The 24,360-nt window shown below is 41.1% G+C and overlaps 1 protein-coding gene across 2 annotated transcripts in view; it reads left to right on the top strand.

The window, feature by feature from the left end:
* The window catches only part of pcdh17 (protocadherin 17), a 56,493-nt gene that overhangs the window by 20,089 nt on the left and 12,044 nt on the right, over positions 1-24,360 (top strand). The window contains exons 3-4 of one of the 2 annotated variants that reach the window (XM_061035760.1): positions 4,021-4,079; positions 4,448-4,617. In XM_061035760.1, the coding sequence (XP_060891743.1) occupies positions 4,021-4,079; positions 4,448-4,617 (229 nt within the window). Of the gene's footprint in view, positions 1-4,020; positions 4,080-4,444; positions 4,618-24,360 lie in introns of both variants that reach the window. The other variant, XM_061035751.1, reaches the window with a different exon arrangement.

Here is a 24,360-nt window from a genome sequence, read left to right as displayed (position 1 = left end):
ACACACACACACACACACACACACACACACACACACACATATACACACAATCGCACACAAACACATCCATGTACACAATAGAAACATAGTTTATCAAATTAAAAACAGCCATCCAGATCAGCATGAAGAAACACAAGCACTCATACACATACACACAGACAGAGTACCATGTGTGTTTTTGGAAGACAGTAAAGGACAAATACATGTATCATACCTAGCAGGGTAGGAAGGGGTGGGGGTGTGCACTCTCGTTCCTGTGAATAAAAGAGAGGTGTCCAATGATGTGTGAAAGAGAAGCTGCAATTTGTCCTCTTTCACCACCCCTACCTTAGATATCAAAACACACACACGTACACACAAACACAGCCCAGTAGAAATGAACAGTGTCCCAAAATGCACCAACAAGGCCTGAGAATAGAAACGCTCTCCAATATTCTCGTCCCATTTGTCTCAATCGGCCTGCTGTCGGCTCGCTCAGTCTTAGGGTCTCAATGGGAATACAGAACATAGTGCAGCTTTTTACACTTACTCAGCCTCACCGTACTCAGTGTCTCTCTGACCTTTGTGGCCTTGCTGCATTGGACTGGATACAACACTACATTCCCAGCACTATCCGAACGACATGGATCTGCCATCGTCAGACAAGCTTCTTTCAAACTGGCCTCAGATATATCTGCACAAAGTTAATTGACCCACAACAGTGCAGTTCATTTCGCTTTTAATGGGTACAGTTATTCTCTGAACCTCAAAGGTCAAAGACTCGTGGTTTTGGTCAATAAGCGAGTCAGATAAAGATGCTGAAGTCAGTCGGTTTGGTTCACTTGAGTGCAGTTGAAGTATTATAAAAAGAAATTATAATGCAAATTGTGCAGGTGTGATTGAAGTTGTCTGAAGCTCTCAACACATTAAATAACACAGACAAGGCCAGAGATGAATTCATTGTTGGAGACCATAAAGAGAAAGAACTAAAATGAAAGTTTGAAAGCCTACATTGTCTAACGCAGACAAAACTATCAATTTCTAGTTTTATAGAGAACAATGTAAAGATATCAGAAAATGTAAATTTTCAGTACATGTCACAGCAATATTTGCATTCAATGAAATGAAGCTGTGTTATGTCCTCATAATGTACACATGCTGAGTTCATGCTTACATATCAGGCAAGTTATGTGTTCTTTTAAAGGCTTTATATGTGATTTTTTGATCCAGCAGATGTCGCCTTGGAGCCCCAGCATGAAACCAAAACAACTTGCGGTGCATTGTTGTGTTAGCATGCTAATGCTAGCGATCTTTATTATGCTCGTATCTTCACACTACATGTAAATTTACCCGAAATGACCGTGATCTAGAAACGCAGTTAAGCAGTGAGTACAGTATGTTATTCTTCTTTTCTCTAGTCCCTCAATTAAACAACTTTTATACGCGAGGGGAGGAGTCAGCCGGCCGTCCCGACGATGTAAACAAACAGAAGATATGACTCGGAAAACTCAGAAAACATCACAGACAGTGGGACTCGGGTGTTACACCCATTGTAGACAGTCATGACTCACAGAGTTATTTTCAGAGGATATACTTTCTATTACGTTTAAGTGTGTAAAATCGCATATAAAGCCTTTAACTGAGGACATCTCACGCCTCTTTCATGGAAACCATCAGGAAATAAATCACAGTTTCGATACAGGAGACGGTTTTGGGATCAAAATGATAAAACAGCAATTTCCTCTGTTCCCCTTCACACAGGCATGCAACATGAATATTCAGTGAAACCGGCAATGCTGCATGTATTTATGTACTGTATGATACATTGACTAAAAACGCTAATAAAGCCACCGGACATCCAGCTAGAATTTATCACCCACCCCTGAAATTATCTTGTATTCATTGTGGGCTCTGACTGTCTAAGTACAAAGCAGCCCATGCTGGCCATTATCGATCCATTAATTGGATAGTGGCCCATTGTAGTGCAAGGGCCGGGCAGTATGGACAGACAGGAAGAGATGGAAGCTTAAGATCAGCCTGGACTCTAATTGGCAGGAAAGAGGTTTCTATGAAGTGGCGTAATGTGCTTTTTATTGGCTTGTAGGTGGGGGGTAGATGGTGGAGGATGTAGCACACATGCTTCTTTATGTGCAACATGCATGTTCTTATTTGGGTCGGAAAAAATCACACCTGATTTTATATGTCGTTTTTTTTTTATCAATCGATGTTTTAACGAAAAGTCCTTTAAAGTAAAAAACACACTGACCATTACAAGGTAATTTAATGAAAAGTGATTTTTGTTTTTTATCACTTTAGTCATTTGAAAATGATGTATAAGTTTATGCCCAAAGATACCATTGGATGTTTGTTCTACTACACAGGTGCACAGAGCATTAAACCCTTTATGATGAAAGGTGAAACTTTCAGTTTTTTTGTTCATGTCCTTTCATCTTGATCTGATTCATACGCTGAATATACTGAAAAGTATATTCAAGGATGAGTCCTTGGCCATAAATTTGCAGAAGGGGGCACATCAATATAGAGGCTTCCATCTCCTCTTTGTGTATTGAAAATCTCCGGTTGTTATCATTTCAATGCCAAACTATCTCAAACATTCATTCTTACTTTTACGCCGTGGTCAGATTCCTTTTTTGATAGGTTTTGTGGGTGTTTTCCTTTTAATCTTGGTGAAGGCTGAAGTGAAATCAGGTGTTTAGGTATGGATAAAGGTGTTGGCAGAAGCTTGGAAGGTCAAAGTACTGAGGTGGCCTGTCTGACCTTCACACACGCTGCCTCATACTGAGCCACCGCAGAGCACGGATGACATTGAAATACTCTATCGACTGAGAGTCAAGCTGTGCATGTGAAAAAGCCCGGCACAAGGAGACATTACTCACTAAACATGACATTTTACTGCTATCAATTCAGGGGCCGAGGAGTTGTGCACTACATAGGGGTAATTATTTGTGTTGCTATGATGAATACAGCTACAACGGTATGAAAGCTATTTCTCTTTCAGGCATTGAGATACTCCTTTAATAATTTAAAGCAAATATAAACACATTAGTTTCTGTGTTCCGACAGTGAAGTATGTATGCCTGATTGTTTTTATATTCCTTTCTATTTTTAGTAATGTTGATGTCTATGCCTTTCAATGCCACAAAGAGACGGGGATCTATTTGACCTTTTATCTCAACTGACATAATTAAAAATCGTAATATACTGTACTTTTTATGATAATTAACTAGAGAGAGGCAGACTGGGAGAGAGAGTTTCCAGTGCCAACGTGATTGATCCAGTCTGTAATGCACTGCTGCATGCAGCGCCGAGGATTGAAGAGTGTTTGTGGCATATAGGGTTTGTAGGAGTATTCCATTATACCGCTGTATTTTCCCATGCTCACCATTCTGTTTGTGTGGCTGTATAGGTTACACCTTACCGCGTTAGGGTGTTTTTATTCCTATCGATCCATATAGCATGAAGCCCCCCCCCGGTGCACGATCAGGTAGCTTCCATATCCAATAAACACCAGATGGTTTGACACATACAAGACTCCATTTCTCACAAATTATTTCTGGAATACAAAAAGTGTTGAAGCTAAGAAAGTCTACAGCTTTTCACAGAAATGTTGTTAAAAGCGTGAGCAAATCTCTTTTTAATTTCCTCGACAAACTGTACTGTTATTTAGTTGCCAGTGTTTAGCTAACACTTCAACACAGTAAGTGCAAAGTTTTTCTATGCTCATCAGGACTATTGTCCTAGCAGTTATTGATCGCATTATGCCTGGCAGATTTGATGCTCGGCTCTGTGGTTTACTCTCAAATGGCTAATTAGCCCGCTTGATGTGGTTAATGAAATGCTCAAACCTAAACGCTATAGAGCTCACATCCCCCAGTCCTTTATTTGCCCCTTTCTCTGTCCTCTACCACATTTTCTTTCCGCCTAATTAATCATATGTCACTGGGAGATCTTGTATCACAGCAGGATTTATTTCTATAGAGCCCACTACATGTTTTTTTTTTCTCTTTCTCTGCTCCACAGACGGACAATTTCCCCACTGAGCCTAATTATATGGGTAGCAGACAACAGTTTGTTCAAAGGTAAGAGTCAGGATCTATAACCGTCACTGCATCTCAGACCTTTGTTTTCTTTTCTCCAATAGTCCCAACACACTGCTTTAATACAAGTAAACTGTGAATAAACTGAGAATTAATTGTACAGGGCGTTAAAGACATGTACATTTAACTAGGTCTAAAAAGTGGATTCTTAATGTATTTTCCATAAAACATAAAATATGATCATGAACAAAGACCTTTTCATGTTTCATCTTGACTGTATATCCGGTGCAGTTTTATAAGATGCATTTTATGAAATCTTTCATCATATTTTTTTCAAGGGCTGCTTCAAAGCCATAGATTGTGTATTTAAACTCTTTTCCCTTTTTTTTTTTTGTTTACTTGTCTAGTAGTTCAACATTCAAAGACCCAGAGCGAGCCAGCCTCAGAGACAGCGGCCACGGGGACAGCGACCAGGCTGACAGCGACCAAGACACCAACAAAGGCTCCTGCTGCGACATGTCCGCAAAAGAAGCCCTCAAGTTAAAGGCTACGGGTGTGAAACCCCCGCCTCTGGAGCAAGGTGAGCCCCTCGTTGTTAAATGTGACTGCATGAGAAATGAAAGATTACCAGACTCACTGGAACCAAAAGACTATCAATCTGCTCCCTGCGCTGAAGTTATTTGTATTAACGATTGAGCTCCTGACTTGCCTGAATGCTCACAATCTGAACTTCAACTTGACTACTTTATTCTCCTTTACTTTGTTCTGCGCACTTTTCTCATTTGTTGTGTGTGTGTGTGTGTATATGTCTGTGTGTGCTGTGTTTCAGGGTGTGAGCGAGTGTGCATTCTATACACGTCCTCAGTTTATCAAAGCAGACAAGCCCATTATGTTTTTATAAGCCCAACTACTTCAGCCTTTCCATTTAGTCCCCCTTCCCTGAGCAGCCGTCTCTGAAACTTTGATAATGGAACATGGAAAATGACTTAGTGAGCGGCAGGCGATGTAGCTTCGTAGTGTGGTGATTAAATATGAATAATTATTCTAAGCGCTGTGGGTCGGGCAGATTACACATGACATGTGTAGAACAATAACTCCCCAGATATAAGTTGTTGCAGTCCTTCTCACCCCAGCCACCTCGCATGATTAGTGCAGGATGAGGGGAGCCAAGAAAGACAAGATTATACAGAGTATAATGGTATAGAGAGAAGAAATGGGGCAGGAGGGTATGGTAGATTTCTCACTGCAGCTTCAACCAGTCATGTAACTCGGTGTGGGCCATTACCTGCTCGGCAAAACAGATATTCCCACAGAAATACAAATTCACTGAAGTCTCTCTCCAAGAGGAATATATCTCAGTGACTGGATCCAGCAGCACGGAGCTCTATACTGAACATGGATCCTGTGTAATGGTGCTATTAATCCAGGGAACAGAAGGCCTGTTTTACTCCTTGCGGAAGGACAATGACAATTTGTGCAACACTCTGTGCTGCAATATGCAAGTCTGACTAGATAGCATTTTTTTTTCTCCTTTTCATTGGTTTTCAGAATGGAAAAAAAGCCACACATGTTGGCAAGAGAAATTGGCCAATTAAAAAGCTCCATATGTTTCCCATTTTGAAAATGTTCCCATTTAATTGTCCGTGGGGAACTGAAAGAATCACATTTATTCGCGCAAAGCACATGACAAAGTGTGTGTTCGGCCAAAGTCAATCATTAAAAACGGTCCCTATACATTAATCATGGTGGATGTTTACTGTTACGGACCGATTCTGCCAACTTTAGCCTGTCATTGCACCTTTATGTGGGTTTTGTTCCTCAGTCTCCTTTTGACAGACTTGAACAAGAGATTGTCGCAACAGTCCACAAATAGAAACACTTGCACACAAACACACAAGCCCGTTATTGCTGGAAACTCAGCAGAAGGCTGTAACCTGTCTTTGTCTGTTTCTCACTCATCGCTGCCCTCCCATTTACTTTAACCCCGCTGCCGTGTTTTCACCCCCGCTCCACGACTTGCGTTCCACTTCTCCACCTCTCCTTGTTTGGGGAAATCGATTGATGTGAGATTAGACAGTTAACTGGCTGCAGCTGGCTGTGTTTAGCCAATAACATGTGGGCTCAGCTAAGCTTGTGGGGGAGGGCAGGGGCAGGAGGCCAAGGCATCGTTGCTTAAGCGGTGATGAGGAGTGAGGGGCGGCGAACATCATTCTGGCTCTGTTCCAGTGTGTCTTTATTAAGTTTCAGGGCTACCAATTTGATGCGCAAAAGCAGCAAATAATGCCTCACTCTGACTTAATGTTTACACAAGATAACAATTTCACAGTGGAATATGTTGTCTCTCAAATTAATTCACCTCCTGCTAAGAGAAAGGTCCGCTTTAACTGTACATTACATATCTGCCTGCTGATAAACCTCAAGATGGTTCCCCTGCCTATTAAGCTCAGGAGTAGTCCCATATGCTTCTTTATCTAAAGCAGACCCACTCTTGTACAGGTAATTCATTCAAGTAATGTGATGGCTTTTTAAAGAGGCTCAATAAGAAGTAAAATGAAAAAAAAAAAAAAAGAAAACACGCATGAATAGAGAGACACAAGGAAACATGGTGGAAAAAAAAAAATCTCCCGTGTGCACACACATCACACAGGTACGATCTTATCTGATGGAGGAAGAAAAAAGCAAAAGGAAGCTTGTCATTGGTCACTGTCCCCGGGGTGGTCTTCCTGCAGGCTTATTTTCTTCACATCTCAGCACTTAGCATCTACTTCATAGGTCTCTCTCTTCACCCCTCGCCCCGCCCCCCCCCCCTCCTCCTTCTTCATCCCATCTTAAGTCCTCTGTTTCCCTCCAAGCATCACCCTTCCAATTACTATCTGTAGCTCTCTCTGCTCTCCTGCCAGGACACTTTGGCCTCATTCACAGACTCGGTATAAACAGAAATACAAGAATCCAAAGCATGTAGTTCAAGTCCCTATCAATCCCCAACCCCATTACAGTTCTTGGACTCTATAGTTGCTAGTTTGTAGTCGACTGTGTAGACACAATCTCCTATTTCTGTGTTATTTTGCCACCCTTTTTGTCCTTATTCCTTTCCTATTAAAAACTTATTTCCCCTGAATTTCAATTTGCGTTTCTGGTAATAGGCATTGTTAGAAAAATAACACAAAACTCCATGCATGCATGTAATTCATCTTCTTCTCTGATATTAGTCCTTCCAGACAACATAATCTGGACATCTTCACACAAGGGACGAGTATCAAATTGATTAATTAGCCCCGCAAAACTGGTAGCAATGTATTAATTAAGCTTAAGTGTATCAAATCCATTTTTTGCCAGTTTTAAACAGCGATTAATTGATGCTCCGGCGCGTCTGCAGCAGACGCTGATATGGGCTAGTCTGGCTCCGGCAGAGTGGCTGGCAGCACATCGCTTGCCTCTGTGGAGACGACTGCCACAGTCGCTATCACGAACAGACAGGCGGCAGTGGTGTAGGGAGATGTTACCCACTGATAGGGCTGTCCGAGGGAACGAAGAGAGAGAGAGAGAGAGAGGGAGAGGGAGGGATGATGGAGCAGGAGGAGGAAGAGCGTGGAGGGGGACACTGTTTGACAGGGATACTGCTTGACGGTACCAGCTGACCCAGCCTAATTAGCTGCGATCGGAGTGTGATAATCAAACCGTCTCCTGCCTTGTTTTAAGAGCAGGAGGCATGAGTGGGACAGAGGCGGTGGAGGAGAAGGAGAAGGAGGGGGGGGGAGGAAGGAAGAGGAGGATGTGATACTACAAGGACAGTGTTTATACAGTGAGGAGAGGCAGCTTGAGATGTGCTCCCGTAGCAGTGCAGTAAAAGGCGATGAAATTGGCTTTTCTCTGTTGTTTAATAGAAACCCCCCCCACACACACATCATCTCTCAGCTTGTGAATAGCTTAAATAAGGGAAATGTCAGGCTTTGTCAATTGCTCTCACACACGCAAACTACTGGCAAACTCACCAACAGTGCTGTGAGTGCACACAGATGTATGTACTGTACACAAATATTTGATGATGTTGGCAGTAAATGTAATTGTCACCCACCCACACCTACATTTATATGATGCTTGTGTAAAGGAGTCCTTTGAACTTGGCACGGTGTATCAAATCAAATATGTACTTTTGGGAGAGATGTTCAAAAAACGTGCTCTAGTAGATGGATATCTTGAAATCTACACAGCGTATTTGATTGAAAATGGTAAGGTTGGATGAGGAGGAACGGATGGCTCTGTGAGGTCCTTTATGTTTGCTGTGCGGCTCTTTATACTCTTGTTTTAACTCAAAGACTTAGCTTGCAATGAAAGATTTAAATAGAACCAAGGCCTTCTTTCTTTTTCTTCTATTTCAATGAGAATTCTCTTCTCTCTCACTAAATTAAGTACCAGTATGGGTATAGGCTTTGCAGCCATGGGAGATCTCTAGTGTGTTTTCTCTACTGGCCTCTTTCTATGACCTAAGTTGATATTTTAACCATACAAGATCATGGGATTTCAGATAAGAAAGTCCCTTTCACATCACAGGATACTTTTACAGTATGTAAGTACTTTATATATGAGACCATGTTTGCCTAGTTTTCTACTGTTGATTTTCTACTCTGTTATCATCATCATCATCAACATCATCATCATCATCAACATCGATATTGGCAGAGAGCAAAACAATATGGAAAATATACAGTATACTATTATGTAGTGTTCCATCTAATGGATTTTTGAGTCCTTATAGTTTATTGTAAAACATTTGAGAAAAAATGGGAAATAACTTGGTAATTATTCAGGAGGAAAATTAGGTCTTTTTCTGTGTTTTCTTGAATAATAGTTATTCTCCATCCCCTTCATACTTCCACCAAACAAACTAACTGTTCAGACTTTAATCCATCTTAAATATTCACCCAGCTTTCCCTGATGGCAGTCTTAATCTTAAGAAGGTAGCACCACTGTACTTTTGCAAAGTGTTTCAAGTTCCCCACAATCTCAGTCTTTACTTCTTTTCTTTTTTTCTTTTCTTTTCATGTGCAGCAATTAATTTAGAATTATGACTGAACCTTTGATTAAAAAAAAAAAATGCAATTCCAAGATTAATTGACTGGTCAGAAGTTGGATCAGATGCCCTTTTCACACTTGTAGTCATGGCAACCTCTATTCTGCTAACTGTGGCCTTCAGTAAACCTTTATCTGACTGTTGGAAAAGGGCATTCCTTTCAATATCATTCATATTTCATGAACAGATGAATTTAGACACGTTTTGCAGGGAGAGGGCGGATGCGCATTACATCTGTTATTTGAATGCTTCTGATTTTATATTCAAGATGCAGCACGATCAGCCTGGTATGTTTTGTTATATTTAGTGTAATGAAAACAGAAATGTACATTTATATAATGATGCAGTTAATAATGCAGTTTGTGCACATTTTAAAAATAGGAATGTATCAAATAATCAGTGCTTTGTTTTTGCTGACCAATCACACCATTAAAGTCAAAACTGCACCAATGTGACCACAAAAACTAAATTTAGTTTCTATCTTTTTTTGTCTCAAAATAGTCATTTTTATGTGGGTTTCCTTTGGGGTAAGTTTTGATTTTCGACAGTTTTCAGAAGAAGACAAAGACTGAGACACACAGACAGAGAGAAAGAGAGACCCACGCTGTTCAGACACAGCACAATTGGATCCCCCCAAAAAAAACCAAATGAACAAAGCAACACAAAATCTGGCTGCTGAGAGACAGCCTGCTTGAAGACGCACTTCTTCTGAAACGTTTCCAGCGGGCATTGGAAAGAAAGTGGAGATGTGATTGAGGCACAGCTCCGCCAGAAAGTGACTCAGTCTCATGGACAAGAATGGACTTTTAGACTTTAATTCATCAAAAGAAAGCTCAAAGAAACAGTAACTGTCGGCATGAGAGCCTGAAAAGTGCTGGCAAAGATCACTCTTAGTTGTAAACAGTACAGACTTGATCCTATAATATATATATATCCATGTATTTGATGCCCTTTGGCCATGTAATAAATAGATATGCTTTGTTCCACTAATGCAAATCTCCCAGTCCTTTGGAACTGAGTTTATTCTTGGTGACAAAGCAGTAAGTGAATCATTGATTCACACCCTACTCTAGATGAGGAAAAATAATGATGATATATACCTTTATCCCTCCATAAACCAGTGCATAAGGGCTTAATTGTCTTACAAACGTCTCCAATTAACATATTAGCGTTAGTTTGAAGGCTCTGACAAGGTGTTCTTTTATGTGCAGCGAGGGCGTTGTTAATGTGCGATTCTTCACACAATGTGCGATGTTAAAGTCCTTGTTCTGCAGGTTAATGGTACAAACATCTGCCGAGGAGAGAGGAGCCTCATTTGAGTGCCTTGTAATTAGTAAGTTTACAAACATTACTTTAAACAGGTAGCATATGGGGGAGTCATGGTTTCATGTGGTTGCTATCTCATCCGTCTGATTTAACATGATTAATTGAGGCCATCAGATTTACAGCCTTTGTAACATGACTTGACGTGTTCCAGAGCTCCACTTTGGCTTTTTTTTTCTCTTTTTTTTAATCAGTGATCATGCATTTAAATATCAAATTTTGATCTCCTCCTCATGGAGTATCTGTCGTGGCAAAATGAAAGCTCTATCTAAAAGTCTGCAGCATGGCCTTGGGGAGTTGCCGAGATTAGAATAAAACAAGCCACATCTGAAAACAGCAGCCAGATGCTCATGTTTCTTCTGACTGTGTGTGCGAGCCGGATTTGTCTCTGAGCCTTTCATCTTGTCCTGCTCCTCATCTTCTTCTTTGGCTCTTCGCGGCTCGTCCTTGGCTTGGCTGATAGCCTGATTCGTGGCAACATCACCAGCTACTTTCCCCGGTGTGGAAAATAAAGAACCATCAGCAATCTGGACTCCTCCAGAAAGCGTCACTCAAAGTCAAATGTGTGTGTGGTTGTGTGTGGTTGTGTGTGTGTGTGTGTGTGTGTGTTTGTGTGCCAGTACTCTAGTGCCAGAGCGTGCGTTCACCCCATTCTTAGAGGATGTGGCGGTATCGCACAGCAGTGAGGCGATTTGCGGCTAAGCTAGTGGAATCCTGTGGAAAGCCTAAAATCTTGTGGGGTGAAGGGAGGGAAAATATCACAGTCTTAGGATTTCTTCCCTCTCATTATGGAAGATTTGAAGGGATTAGTCTATTTTCTTTAATACACCAAGTTTTTATTAAATTCCATTGTTATGATTGTGGTTCATGAAGGGTAATGTCCATTCTTGTGTCCTTCCTCCTGAGCATGTGATAGTTGGATGGGCGGGCTGTGTTGGTGGGGATGGGGGTGGGGGGTTTGGGGGTGGTAGGGATTTCCACCTCTCAACCTCAGCGCGCCTGCATGGCGGCTCAACCTCTTATCCTCATTCAGCCAGCGAGGCCCGTCTCAAGCACTGTGGCACCACAGTCTAGGAGAGGATTGATGAATATCTGGGACTCTAACCACTTGGGCTATAAATCTCTGACATTATCCCTTCACCCTTGCCGCGCACCGAATAATTATGGCATGTTTATAGAAGCAATGAGTAAAAATATGTCTTATTTCTCTCTGAGCACCCTTACAGCCTCTTATCATAGCATGACTGGACTGCTCTTCTTAAAAAAAAAAAAAAAAAAAAATCTGCTTTAGATCCCATTGAAAGTGCTTTTCAATGCCCCTAAATGCTTACGGCTGCCCGGCTCTGTAATGAGAACATTACAGGGTATTAATCCAGGAGTGTGCTCACTCATATTAGACACTGAAAATACACACAAAGCCATTAAATTCTGGGGAAGGCCCATTAAAAAAATGTAGGCACACAGACTGTGAGGATTAGGGCAGAGTCATGCAGATTTAAAGTTAATCACTCTTCAAACGTATTGTTAAACTTTTATCCACTCTCCACTACGGTCCAGTAAAAACTCTGTGATATCATTATTATTATCATTATAAGTTTTTGGTATTTTTTTGCTCTGCTTTTTTGTTAAAAAGATTTCACACTCAAGGTGTCACACACACACACACACACACACACACACACACACACACATACACACACACTTTTTTCTCCAGAACTGTAGCTCCAGCTGGAGATCCTGCTTTTGTCAGTGTTCTTGTCAGAAAAGTCGCCTGCAGACAAATTTGAATTTGTTTGTGTGAATGCCTCATTTGAGTGTAATAAAAGTCAGAGAGTGAGGCAAGGCAGTTTGATTAGTTTGCATATTTCATGTTTGCAGTTTACACATGCACACAGACTTGCCTGCTTGCTGTAAACACACTAGTAACCTACATTATAATCCAGAGTGCATGTTTTGGAGGAGAATAGGGTGCCAGAAAAACACCCCTATGTCAAACTGGTTTTACCACACACACACTCACACACAAGATATATTCCCTTAAAACAGCAGGAAGAGAGAAAATCCAGTTTATTTATCACCTCCATTATCAGGAAAGACATGTTTCTGCTCCCAGTTGTTTCCGCTCTTTGTAATCACATGAGCAACAACCTGGTAGAAGCGGTGTCTGTGCTATAAATGAAATTAATTAACATTGTGTGGCTGAGCCCCCATGGCAGTACAGCCCACGTTTCCTACTTCTTCTTTTTTTCTGGCATTAACCTCTAATTGAAAAGCTTAGTTAAATTTGTGATAGCAGCATACATAATTAGGATGCAATCATCTGTTGATGCTGAAATATTTTAAGATGGAAGCTTTGGCACTGAATTCAAAGAGGGGAGATGTTGCTGCGTGGTTGTTGTTGTTTGGTTTTTTTTAAGCTCATGGGTGGTACCAAGTATAAGCTTTAGCTGGAAACAACAAACAGGCTGAACAGTGAATCACAATCAGTGCTCACATCTCTGAGTTACAACGTTTTGGACTGACTAACAGAAATGACCTCTGAGAGAAATGATGATTTGTACAGAGGTTGTGCACTTCACATACTTTGACCCTGTCCCTTTTTCTTCACCTTTTTTTTTTCTTCCTCTGAAAGCCATAGTGAGTTTTGGCAACAAAACGACCATTTCTCTCCAAACTTTAACAAAGAAGCTCTTACAATACAAGACACTTTGTTGACACAGCACCTCTCTAAGAGTGTGTGTGACAGAGCAGCAGAAGAGCTGTTCCAGTATCTGCTCACAGTGGGTGAAACATGTTGTCCAGCACAGCAGTAGGGAGGATACTACGGAGCAGATTATAATGATACAGAACATCGTCACTTCCTGGAACAGAGCCACTCTATGGCCATCTGTCATCTGTCCACGGACAGCCGGGCATCACTGCATTTGTATGTGTGTGTTTGTGTGTGTGTGTGCGTGCATGTGTGTATGTGTAAGTGTACACGTGATTGTGTGTCAGTTGTCCAGACATTAACCACACTCCTTAACATATGCTTTGATGGCCATATTTACTTCCTCCCTATTTTCTTTACCAGTCATGTACATCGCCATTCTCATCTCTTTCAGTGCTGATGTACTTCGCTTGAGAAAATAAGGTCTTAATTATTACATATGAATAAATAAATAGATACAAATAGTTGAAACATAGTGAAAATGGTCATAAAATGGAAAGACTTAATATACTAATACATGTGGTATTATTTGCATTGTTAAAAAATGAGATAAATGGTATAAAATATATTTAATAGAAGAAAGTTGCAGTGTTTTTGTCTCTGTGGATTTCTCTCAGAAGCAGCAAAAGAAAAAAAAAAGAGCTGCCATCAGTCTTTCGTCTCTAGAGTTGGATTTCATTCAAACCACAGAAACCTAATCTTCCAAGAGCCCATGTCATAAAACTAATGAAACATAACAGAGAAAACGATAATGACATGTAACAGCTTAGGGTTTAATTATGTTCTTGGGTAGTAATAAAGATTAAGGCTCTGTGAATTGTACTTATATACTGTATTTTTACATGTTCTTTTGTGCAACCAAAGCTGTAAAGTTGAACTGTAACAAGAACAAGTTGCCCTTGATATCTTCACAGGCAGAGTACACTTTGTATTGTGAACAAGTTTAGGGTTATTTCATCCTTAACATCCATACAAAAAATAAATCAAATCAAGCACCTAGAGTTCTAATTCAGTATGAAAAAGAGACGGATGGAAAAGCAGAGACTTTGACTTTACATCAGTGATGTATTAGATGTGACAAATTCACACCTGTAGGCTGTTCTCCCAATTAGAGAACATGATTCTCTCATCAGCTTGTGACAATGATGTTGGAGGTGAAGTCACAGGTGGCACAGATGTTTCTTTTTTTTTTTTTTTTTTTTTTTAATCAAATGACTTTGTGTCTGATCTCGCCATACGCCTTTCACTTACAATTTGACTGCTTGCTTATCGACTACTTGTCTCTTGTCTGTTATCCGCTGCTTTTTTTGCAGAGATTCAGATCAAACATTGCTAAGGTTCGACTCACATTGTGCCTGCTAATACTATATCGGAAGCAGCAACATTGTTAATTAGTGGCAGATTGCCTGATCAATTCTATGTAGACACTTACAAACTGGACACAATGACTTAGCTTTGATTAACTGAATGCCTGCTAAGCATTTTCCTCAGTTGTAATTTGTGCACATCTTCCACTGAATCAGTAAGATACAAGTGAAGAGCCCCTTTGTCTGGCCCTGTTTTCATAGGCTGATGTGGATGAATATTTGTGATGCTCTGGGGCATTGTTTCCCCCACGTTACACTGCATCAGGAACCAGAGAGATAAATGGGCCTGGCCTGTCCAAGGCATCAGGACTTCTTCTCTACTCAACCATAACTAGCAATGTCCTTTTATCCACTGCCTGCAGTGCTTTAGATAATGGAGCCTTGACAGAGGAAATGCTAAAACAAAGAGAGGAGATGGGATGTATTATATGACAGAGGAAGGGATGATCAGGGATGTCAGAAGAGAATAAATACTGATTGTATTTAAGTGTATTTATTAGAGTTGTACTGATACCAATACCAGTATGAGGTATTGGCCTCCGATTCAGCCTTAAAATGCAGTATCAAGTATCAGCAAAACCAGTCAATGCTGTGATCCGAAGTAATAAGCCTTCCAAAAGTGAGCAAGTTTCAGTTCATTATCATGTGATAGAAACAAATACCAACAGTGCAGTGCCAGTGGAGAGTGTACTGTGAGTCAGAGCTAGCGACATGTTGACAGTCAGTTTTTCCATCATCAACAATTTGCCTATATTATTTTAACCCAATGGTATCAAAGGTTACTTGGTATGGGAAGAATCTGGAGTCTAGGTTTCTGAATCAGTATTTGGAAGCATCGAATGGTGTCAGAACATTCCTAGTGTATATAGGCTTAATAGGCTTATATATGATTTAAATACAAACCCCTAATAGACGCCTTGACCCCTTGAAAGAAGGGAAAATCTAAGAAGCAGGGCTTCAGCTAGGTAGAGAAGAAGCAGGGTTGAAAAGTAACTGGATGATAAGAAGAAATAGCTCATGGTTGGATGGACGGATGGATGGATGAAGATGGGCAGGACAGCAGGCGGGCTCCATGGGAGATTGGCTTACGTAGCATGGTGCCTGGCTTCCTGCAGTCACTGAGCCAACCAGTTCAGATTCAGAAGAAAAAAAAACATGTCAATGTAAACACATACCCTGCTAAGACACGCCTGAACCTGGTCACATGTACACACACAAACCCAGGGACATACTGCAGGGACTGTCATTATCCCGACCCCTACAGCTGTGATAAATATGCTTCAGAGAATGTGTGCCATAAGTAGTGCTTTGTGGTATCTGCATGGATCGCAGCTGTATGAATTTCAGCAAATATATCTTGTGGTTCTGAACTGCAGCTTTTCCCTACTCATAGAGATGGAGAGAGAGAGAGAGAGAGAGAGAGAGTGTGTATGCATGTGTGAGTATGTGTGGATGGCAACTGGGAGTGTTTTTCGCCGATAACCTCAGTTTGTTACTTTTTGATCCTGCTAAATTAAGATAAGGGGCTTGGTTAATTAAACTGTCACATGGCAATACCTTGAGGAATTGCGAGGCCAACACAGCTTTAATTGGGTGGCTGCTATTGTCCCCGTGCAGCCTGCCTTCCCCGGGAAGCAGCCCCACAGAGAGGGGGGGGGGGGGGGAAACAGCGTCATGGCTACTGGCAAAGAATGGAAGATTTGATGGAATGAGGAGCATGAACATTTAAATGAACCGACGGGGGGCAAGGACAGAGTGATGTGATCTCATTTGTGTTAAAAAACAGTGTGCATCACTCAACCTTATTGCAATTTAATCCTCTAAATACATTATATTCTACACATGCGATGTCCACAATAGCTCCATAAAAGGGTGAGAACGCGATTAGACTTAAAATAGGGACTTTTAATTGCTACTTCAGTATGCATGAATGAGGGTTGTGCAATTTCTTGTCCATTGCAGTAATCTGCAATCTCTGCGGCGCATTAGTTGCAAGTCTCCAAAGCCCCACGGACAATGTCAGCAAGCTTAAGATGCATCTGTAATTACCAGCAGCCAATTAACAGCTGACCTCACCGTCCCACCTCAAACCACAACAAAGATCTATTATGGAGATTTAGAAGGCTTGCAGTGTAAACAACTAAGTGTGATGGATCTCTGTACAGTGCTTATGGGTGTTTGCACCTCCTCTTTTCGGTTTACACACATATTCTTCATTGTGATTCCGACCACGTCGAGCTAGACGGTTGGATGTGTTGCAGCTGTGTAGGTTTTCCTGCAATAGGTTTTAAAGAGAGCAACACTGAATTGATTTATGTGTACACGTTACCTACTTAGTTGCTTACTTGTTATCTATTTAGCACAAGATTCCCTCATGTTTAAGTTTTAAACGAGGGAATTAGACTAAGAAAGTTAAATCTATCTATTAAAGCTTCTTAAAGTGTAGCAGCAATGCATTATTTTGAGCAGCATTTTATTTCATTTTCGAATAAATGCAGCACTTTTTTCCATTCTCTCAGGCACAACACAATGCATCATATTAATCGAAAATGTCTGCAGCGGAATCTGATTTAGTTTAAGAACACAAGTATTACTAGATCATGATGGAATCTCAGAAAGAAAATTGTGTTGTTGTTGCTGAAGTATCCTAGATAGCGTAATGCCTATTGTAAGGCGTTGTTTTGAAAACAGTTGTCCATCTGGTGCTGAAGGTGATCAAAATCTGCCTTGATTAACAAGTGGCAAATCTGGGTGATGGTCGCCCGCGCCGACTCTCATCCCCTCCCAAGTGGGGATCAAAGAGGATGAAGTTTTGAGCCGAGGGATAATCTAGTTCCCTAGATTGTGATAATGCTGCTCAGGATGATCATGTGGCTGAGAGCGAGGGTTTGGGAGTGTACATGGCTCATGGGTTCATGCTTGCATGTAGCTGTGTGCCTGTGTGGTTAGCAGAGGCAGACAGTAGAGCAGGCCGGTGAATAAGCATACAGAGAGTGATGGAAAACACACACTCATGCTGTTACTGTATCCAGGCAACTACATCAGAATTCAAGACACATTGAACAACAGGTGATTTGAAAACATCTTCCTTTTTCAGATTCAATCTGGTAATTGATGACAACTTTTTTGTCAAATAAGAAATAATAAGTAGCAGAATATTAGAAAAAAGACACCTTGTCTACTTTAAAAAAACACATTTACAGCATGAGGTATAACCAGAGTTTTTTTTTTTTTTGTGAGTCGCAAAGAAAAAAAAAATTCAGAAATGGTTTGTGTAATGACACTGAGCTTAAGCTCTGCCGAATCTCATTTTCGTTTTAAGTTCCCTGTTGTTCCGCATGGTCTCTTCCCACTCTGATCCGTGTCTGGTGTTGGTGTCCAGCTGTTCCATCAGCACGACAAGTGGTTCAGGAAACTCCCTCATTGTTCACTGACCAATCGCAAACACACCAGAATGCTGTCAACGAGCATTTTCCACCCAGTGGTTTGCATTCGCCTGCACCTGTGGTTTTAGCCCCGGGGGGAAGGGGATGCAGGGGGAGGTGGTGGCCAAATAGGGGGAAAGGCTGGGCATCGGGGGGAAAGGCAGTCAGAGTTGGGATTAGGCTGTCTTTCTGTCTGTCTGTCTGTCTGTCTGTCTGTCTGTCCAGATTAAACAAAATAGATTCATTGTGAGCCTCCCCCCTCCACATTTTATTGTATTTCCTTAAAATGCATCAGGGCCATCTGAGCCTTGCCACCCAAATTTGCATTTTTGTAATTTGCATGAATTCATCTGAGCTTGGAGGCAACATACGGTTGTGTGTGCATGTATGCATGCAAGCAAGCGTGTGCGTCTGGGCATTTGTTTCACAATTTGACAAGCAAAATAAAGAACTTGTCCAAACATTCCAGCAGACAAGACTGGAAAGAACCTGAACCGCATTCATGGAAATCTTGCCATCAAACCGCATGAACAGTTTAAGCATTAGTCCAAGATTTACTAGAAATTACACAAAACGCTTAAACTGAGGCATTATTGCACTGTAAAGTGCTGCAGTAGAGTCTACTGTGAAGAGTTACTAGAAAAGATACTCTGCACTGCAGTGCTTTGCTAGTCGGGTTGTGAATCTTATCAGGCGGAGTTGTGGTAGTGGATTTTGTGTGTGTGTGTGTGTGTGTGTGTGTGTGTTTGTGTGTGTGCAAGCATGTGTGTGTCCAGGCCCCTCTGGAGTCCATTAATCCCAAATCTAACAGACTTACTGCAGAGGCAGCCTTTGATGTGTGCTGAATCCCTCTCTGGAATATTGGAAGCTGCTTCCATAATGTTCACGTCCTATTCTCTCATCAGGAAGACATTGTTTTGTTTTCTCCCCCGCATTGTCGGGATTTGTCCAGCAGGACAGGTGGTGGTGGTGTTATGAGTTTGTTTACAATTCAGGTGTGTTTTTACCAGTTCTCTGATCTGTAATTTTACATCTCTGAGCTCTTTTAATCCCGTTCTTATCTCGTGTAAGCCTTCTAATCTTTGACCCTAATCTTGAACCACCACATAGAGTGGGACAGTGTGGACTGTGTGGAGTTGTTTGTCTCACCTTCAAAGTCAATGCATACCTTCGTCAGACAAAAAAATGGAGTCCTCTGGCCTGTGGGTTTTTTTTTTTTGAAGAGTTGAGTTTGAAAGGTACTTATTGCTGTATTTTCTTTTTTATTTATGTTTATTGCTATGGCCTGGACTCGAACCCCGGCCTGTTTTAAAGCCTCTTGCTTCTAACCCACCAGTCTCAGTGAGGCGTATGGAGAGGCAAAGAAAGTATAAATTAGATAGTGAGATGGAAAACACATTTCTATTTGAAATGATTATCCTCCCTGACGGGTATACTAATAGACTGTTATTGCATTTCCGTCAGTTTCTTTTAATCTAATCACGCTTATAAACAGACACGCGAGAGTGTTAGAGTGTGCGTATGTTTATCCATACAGAGACACAAGCAACCAGTGTCTAGACGCCAAACACCAATTTGGCTGCAGCATTGGAGGAACATCAATGCTAAAGCAATGCTGCTGAAACACAAGGAATGTTCCTCTGTCTTGCATGGAGTGGAGATTGCAGTGACAGACAGACGGCGATAGGAGGATGAAGAGGAGGAGGAGGAGGAGGAGGTGCAGCAGCAAAAAAGAGGAGAGGTTGGCAGAGCTCACTATGGCTAATACATCCAAAGTGTGTCAGTTAGCTCTCTAAATGTGTTAGGCCCCAGGGCTGAGAAAGCCAACACCATCGACTCAACCTTCCTCTCTCCACCTTTCCACTTAGCCTCTGTTCAACACCTGCCAATATCCTTAGGGGAGCTACACTGCTGTTCATTGGCACAATTGATCAAATGCTGACATGCTTAAGTGTACAGCGTTCTTATTGCAGCTATTAGTCTCATGGGGATGATTTTAGTGTGGTGTGCTGATATGCAGCTGGAAGGTTCATTTGGAAGTGGGGGGGGTCTTCACACTTCTTCACCTGTTTCTGCAGATGTATCACACTCTTCAGCAGTGAGCCACACTTAACGCAACAATTTGTAACTTTTTTTTCACCTTTAGATAGTCAGGGGTCATTTTTATAGTACAATAACTTTCAACAGGAAGAATGGTGTCTCTTCCATTTACCACATTGCGGCTCTATCGCCTGTTTACTGCAGTATGTAACTTTGGCAGCGTGACGAGGTCATAACGCGAGAAGCTTTACGGCAGTAATTCACATACCAGCCTTCACTTATGAAAAGAAGCCAGGTAGCTTGACTTCTATTTACACATTATATGAAGAGATTTGGTATATCATGATTTGTTAACCAACAGGCATTACACATTGACAAATTGCTGCATCGCTGTACACAGAGTAACACAGCAGCAACAGCCTGGTGGACTTAAAGACTGAAAGATTTGCAGTAACAGCCAAATCTGATTCAATTGACAAACGCCTGATTCAGGTACAGCCCTTCGTGTTGTATAGAACATTTAGTCTAAGGAATTGCAGTAACAGGCCAATAATATGCACAGTGACAAAATGGACCAAAATTACAAATATGTGTACACATTATTAATCCGGTCTGTCTGCTTAGGCTGTTTGAAACATCTGACTGCTGTCGTATCAGGTTTGTGCTTAAGCTCAGGTTATCTTCACACAGCTGTAGACTCTGTTAGTTTTGCTAAATTAATGTAAAGGACGTACACAGCAGTTCTCCTTTGAAATACCGCAGCTTCTGGTGGTGACATCACAATCTGCAGAATTTTATTCTGAAAGAAAACATCACAAGTGATCGGCACATCTGGCTTGTCATACAACTATACTTACAGAGAATTCTGTACTGCAGCACAAATGCTTTAAAAAAAACATGTGTTGCTAAAAACACGATTTCTGGTATTTTCCGCTCCTTCTCAGGTCTGAAGTGTTTTTCATAACCCCAGGTGAGCAGCAGCCATCACTAATCCAATCTTCTGGGTTTTGGCTCCTTCTTGGATTGCATCAGGCTCGAGTGTCAGGCTTCTTGACATGTTTCACCTAACTACCCTCTCTGTATTGAGTCGATCCGCTTTCAGACCACTTTCAGAGGGAGCTACAGAATATTCCCTTTTCTCATTTTTATGAATTTACATGTTGCCATAGCAGCTTTTGTCTCAGCGCTTTCTCTTCATTTTACAAACCAAACTTTTAAAAAGGACCAAGGTCACCTGATGCTGACAAACCATTATGCAGTAGTATCAGCACAGTGTATGTGTATGTTGTATTAGAGTGAGGGAGAGAGAAAATGAGAAGCACTTTCCCCTAATCCTGCTAAAGCAGTACACATGGGAATGATTACTCGAACAAAGCCATGACACCCCGAGTTGTTCAAATCCCTTTGTTCAAAAAGAGAGCGACAAACAGAGAGGCAGACAGAGTGAGAGAGAGACAATAAAAGAAAGTGATTTAATTCAGCAAATGTGACAGGATTGTGTGGTGTCTGGTGGATCTCTTTATTGTATGGATTGCCTGAGTGAAGCCTCGATAATACTAAATGTGTTTATCCTTGTTGTTTTGGGTCCAGCTAATGGGACAGTACCACAGTGCCTCATTTTAGGCTCTAAAACTAATCAGTATAAGAAGAGAGCCCACAAATCTAGAGGGTTGGAAGGAGGAACATTAAGGTTGCATGGCTGAAATGTCAAAATTTGTCACAGAACTTCAAAAGACAAGGTACTGTGAACTGGTAACAAAAGGTTTTGCTTCTCTCTCTCTTTAATAGCGTGTTTTAAACCTGTTTACCTCGTGAATAGAAACAGGATTTCTGTAATGAGCTGCTGAGTCATAGACTTTCTTGGCTTAATTTCTTTATTTAAAATCCCCTCCCCCCTCTCTCTTTCTCACTTCATTTCTTGCGCTCACTATCTCCCTAAATGGGCCAAAGCAACTTTGCTTGCCGTCTACTGAGAGAAGGAAGTAGATTACGGTTATTAACAGGAAGAAGGATGCTGATCAGCCCTTTCTAGGCTCTCGTCTCATGTCTGGTCCATATTGGGCCCCTTCTCCAAAGGCTCCTTGGCCATTATACACCCTGCAAATAAATTTGTGTGTTTGAATGTTTGTGTGTGTTGGAGGAGGTGTTATTTGACAGACACAGCCCATCTGAACAGCAGAACCAAAAAAAAAAAAGCATGCACTCCTTCAAATCTGCAAACAGTACGTAGTAAAGAGCAGAAATAAAAACATTGTGCAGACATGCTGGGTGTGTTTATGTTTCTTATGAGTGAACATGCTGCATTATAACACACAAAGGCGAGGCAGACAAAAAGCCTGCTATATTTAGACGACCAACTGCCATAAACTCAGGCTTAAGAGGAAAGAAAAAAAAAAAAAGTAAGAGAAGGAGATGGGGAGAAGAAAAAAAAGAAAAGTAAGGCGGTCCAGAAGCATCCCCTGTCACGGTGCAATCCCCCATGTCCTAATTACACAGGCTTAGAGGAAACGGAGGATTAGCCACTGATTCACCACGCTTCTCGCCTCATCTTCTAATAAGTCCCCTTCTTGTCTCCTTGCCACCCTTTGTGCCGCCCTCCATGTCTCTCGCCAGGTAAAGGTAGAAAGATACCATTGACCCGTGGCTTTCTGTCACTCTTTGTTCCGACTTTGCTGACATGTGTGCCTCAGACAACGCCACCTAATACAATTTTTTTTTCTCCCTTAATATTCTTCATCCGAACCAAACATCCTCTGGAGTCCATCCATTTCTCTCCAAATGTACTGATCATTTATATCAAAGAAGCTGTATTTACATAAAATGCAGAATCAGACTTTCACATAACGTATCATCTGTCTGCAGACCTTGAAATTAAACAATAATTTGTTAAGTAAAAAAGACAAACAAAGAGCTCAAATACACTTCAAATTTCAATCAATTATAGTTTAAAGGAGGCTTGCTGCCACATTTGTGTGTATATGAATAGTGTAGTACATTTTTTTTATAACTTTAAACTTTCATCTGCACACCACATTCCTTGTGTTTTGTCTGTGTTCAATTCAGTCATATTAGAGACTTTTTCAATCAAACCGTTACTTTAAAACATTTTGATTTGTATTTCTGGTTTAATTACTTCTATAAAAAAAAACAATGTATCAAGGTCCTGGAGGACACCAGTCAAAGGCATCTAATTATAACGATAAAATGTTTTGGAATAAACAGAGCTAGATATTGAGTTCATGCTTGCACCAAAAAGCATCATAAGTGTTGTAATATTAACAAACCTGGACTTAATGTGTAGCTTTTATATATTGACTTAGTAATCTAAAGGGACTAATGTAAGATACCTGATTGGTGTAAATTCATTCAAACAATTACCATATAAACCTAGATAACAGTGGAATGTTGTATCGTTGAACTATTGGTATTTATTCTCTGCCAGGTTAATTGGTTGATAAAAATAGCATGATGACAGCAGGAAGTATGAGCGGGATGTTCCTCTCAGACATCTATGTCTAATAGCTTGCCTGTGGCTTCTCTCCTGCAATTGCTCCACCATTAGAACACTTAAGCAGTGAGGGGAAAAAGGAGTTGAAGACCGAGCTGTAGCCAGAGGAAATGTGAATTATACAAAACAAAATAAAAAAGGCTGAGGTTTTTTTTGATTGGCTGATGCAAGGATCTTCAACGACTGACCTTGAAATATTTATTTGGTGCCTCAGACGGATGTGATGTTACTGTAAATGCAAAGAAAGTCTCTTCCCAGTGTTTTCATCCTCTCTTTTGTTACTTGAAAGCACCTCAGTGGAGTGTACTTTAAACTCAGTAGAATATATTGCTCAAACTGCAGCAGCTGGGAAATTTTCTGAAGTGGGTTGTCACACGTCACGGATTTGATTACAGATAAACATCAGTTTGTCTGTTCTCAGCATTTTTTGGCCTTGGACAGGTTCCCATGGCCGTTCATTACCGTTGAAAACCTGTTTGCTGAGTTCTTTTTTTCCTCGTCTGATTGTCAACAGATAACAGCGGTAATGGTGAGATCCCTCCATTCCTATTTTTCTTTCACACAGATGTCTCAAGGCCGACCTTCACTTACAGTTAAAGCTAGCAGCAACCTTTTTGTTCATTGAGATTCTGTGCAGGACGCATACAGCTAATATGTGAATGAATGAAGAGTCTACAGCATGGAGTGGAAATATACAGAAGGCTCGGGGGGGGGAAGCTGTTCATATTTAAATGGAGTATCTTTAAATGAGATTCATTAAAAATAATCAATATGCCTTCCAGTTGCAGACGTGCTAAGACTGGCTCTGAGTGCACAGACTATTCTGACCTTTTCAGACAAACAGGAAACCACACACACACACACACACACACACACACA

The sequence above is a fragment of the Labrus mixtus genome, chromosome 1 (assembly GCF_963584025.1).
Source record: "Labrus mixtus chromosome 1, fLabMix1.1, whole genome shotgun sequence".
Taxonomy (NCBI): Eukaryota; Metazoa; Chordata; class Actinopteri; order Labriformes; family Labridae; genus Labrus; species Labrus mixtus.
The sequence above is the reverse complement of the archived record's forward strand: the minus strand, read 5'-3'. Positions and strand labels throughout refer to the sequence as shown.